The following is a 2,436-nucleotide window of genomic DNA, read 5'->3' as shown; positions in this document are numbered from 1 at the left end:
TCTCTCTCTCTCTCTCTCTCTCTCTCTCTTTCTGTCTCGTTCTCTTTCTGCCTCGTTCTCTTTTTGTCTCGCTCTCTTTCTGCTGTCTCTGTATCTTTTATCCAGTTTATTTTCTTATTCTTTCTCCCTCTCTTTCTTTCTTTCTTGCTTTTTTTGTTTCTCTCTCTCTTTCTCTCTCTCTCTCGCTCTCTCTCTCTCTCTGACTCCCCCCCTCTCTCTATCTCTCTGACTCCCCCCTCTCCCTCTCTCTCTGCCAGTGGTTTTGTGAGTCGGCTTTCCCTGAAACCCTCCCCTTTTCGTCTGCTTCTCACCAAAGGCTGTTCTTAGATTCCTCTGTTTCAAGCTCCTTTTCAGCATCCACCGAACAAGGGAAATTGAAATAGCCCGCTGCCTTATCAATACGTTGTAGGGGAGGTAGATATTAGTCTCCAACTCTACCGTAAGAACGACACCTTTTCTCTGTCCTTACTTTGTGTGGAGGTAACAGTGGTCTAATGATACGTGAACTGGGATGCTCAAATAATGTCCAGCAAGGTCAATGATGGGACGTATAGAAGGATGACCACTGGGAAGTGCCCTTGATTTAGTCCTAGTTATAAAACGAGAGAGCCATAGCAAGACGATGTATTGCGGTGACAACCAGTGGCGTGCCTATATCGGCTGTATCCTGGTGATGTGTAATGTGTATTATATAATTTAATCTATGTATCAAGTGCTCAGGGTAAGACTCCTTGTTTAAGTAAACGTTTTACGGCACTTTCAACGCAATTAGATCATATAAAAGCCGAAAATTAGAGGTCTCTCTATCTTTTATCCCAATTATTGTCTTCTTTCTCTCTCTCTCTCTTTCTTTCTTTCTTTCTTTATTTCTCTCTCCCCCCCCCTCTCTCTCTCTCTTTCTCTCTCTCTCTCTCTCTCTCTCTCTCTCTCTCTCTCTCTCTGTCTCTCTCGGTCTCTTTATCTGTTATCCCGTTTTTACTCTTCTTTTTTTTCCCCTCTATAATACAAACATGAAGGTGGAGAGATAAGGATGATAGACATTGGACAGGAAAGAAATAACGAACCACACCATAGCACCAGCCAACCACCTATTTGTTTGAAAGACTTCGTCATACGTCACTTTTCAAAATGTCATAACGGCAGAGTTTTACATTAAGCAGTAGGTATGTGTTGTTCATGTCTTGTACCTGGAGTTTCTATATGGGGTCAAATAATAAAGAGGTATTCTATTGCATTGAGAATTGAGTCTTCCATGCGGGTGGTTAGCGGGTGTTCTGTGGTCGTTTGCTCCTTCGTTCTGATCAAACATCAGCTGTTTTGATCTCTCCTCCTTTTTTGTATTTGTTACTCTCTTGTAATGCCTTTAATCTCAGGCACTTATATGACCTTATTGTGTTGCAAGTGCCTTCAAACTCTTTCAAAAATTAAAAACTGAGTCTTCTGTCCTGATCTCTTTCATATCTGTCTATGGAGGGTGCAGTTCAGAAGCATAAACAAAAAAGACCTCCCCCCTCCCCCCAAACCACCCCGGAAACGTCATAGTGTGTGGCTGGCATTGGATAGGATCCAATGTGAGGCAGCGTGGGGAAATCAGGCGCTCGTCAAAATAATGAAAGGGGAGAAACTGTGTTTTTTAATTCGCAGGTTTAGGAATTTTTATCAGATTTTTTTGTTTTCGGCTCAACTCCTTTTATGCCCTTTAAAAACACTTTTCCATGTAGATTTTACGGGAAAACGTTGCTTAAATGCATACAAGATGTACATTTTAAGTTTCCACAGGCTCTCAAGCTTAGGAAATAACTAAATTTTGGTGGCCTTGTTTTCGCTAATTTTACCTCTGAACCCAGGCAACCCCACCTCCTTCAATCGCCAATTTGTAGACTTGTATCCTAGATAAAGGGGTATTTTTTCATCGAAAGCAAGGCAAAAGGACATGCTTTTAGACGATACCAATAACTCCATATACCAATTAAAAATTGACGAGCTCCTGGATCCACTACGTCGTGACACATTTACTATAGTAGACGCTACTCTCAAATAGTTTCTTACTGCTCTACAACTCACTGTTTTTGCAAGATTTGATGATCATGAAACATGTTTTACATTTTTTGAAAAATGGCAATAAGGATGAAACGTCTGTGGATTTAAGGAACATTTTAGGCTTCAAAACATGCCCAATTCAACAGGTTGAGATAACTTCAGGAACGCTCAGGTCATCTTGACCAATGGCCGAAGACACTGGTACCTATAGTGATCACTAACGCTCCAATGATCACGCCAATGTCTGTGCTCAGGCCTGGTGAGGACGAGACTCGACAGTACAGTTGGTCGAACCTGGGGGCGGAAAGAATGGGGACACATGAACGAGCTGTCCAAACTGTTTTGGTTTTGTAGTGTTATACTCCTCCTCCTCCTCCTCCTCCTCCTCCTCCTCCT

At 42.1% G+C, this 2,436-nt stretch overlaps 1 protein-coding gene across 1 annotated transcript in view; it reads right to left on the bottom strand.

Moving 5' to 3' along the window:
• Window positions 1-1,056: 1,056 nt before the first annotated feature.
• The window catches only part of LOC101862881, a 13,363-nt gene continuing 11,983 nt past the window's right edge, over window positions 1,057-2,436 (bottom strand). Inside the window, exon 7 of the mRNA XM_005102816.3 lies at window positions 1,057-2,334. Coding sequence (XP_005102873.2) covers window positions 2,214-2,334 — 121 coding nt within the window. The 3' untranslated portion in view covers window positions 1,057-2,213. The remainder of the gene's footprint in view (window positions 2,335-2,436) is intronic.

This window comes from Aplysia californica, unplaced genomic scaffold (genome assembly GCF_000002075.1).
Source record: "Aplysia californica isolate F4 #8 unplaced genomic scaffold, AplCal3.0 scaffold00343, whole genome shotgun sequence".
Taxonomy (NCBI): domain Eukaryota; kingdom Metazoa; phylum Mollusca; class Gastropoda; order Aplysiida; family Aplysiidae; genus Aplysia; species Aplysia californica.
Note: the sequence above shows the minus strand (reverse complement) of the source record. Positions and strands in the feature narration are given on the sequence as shown.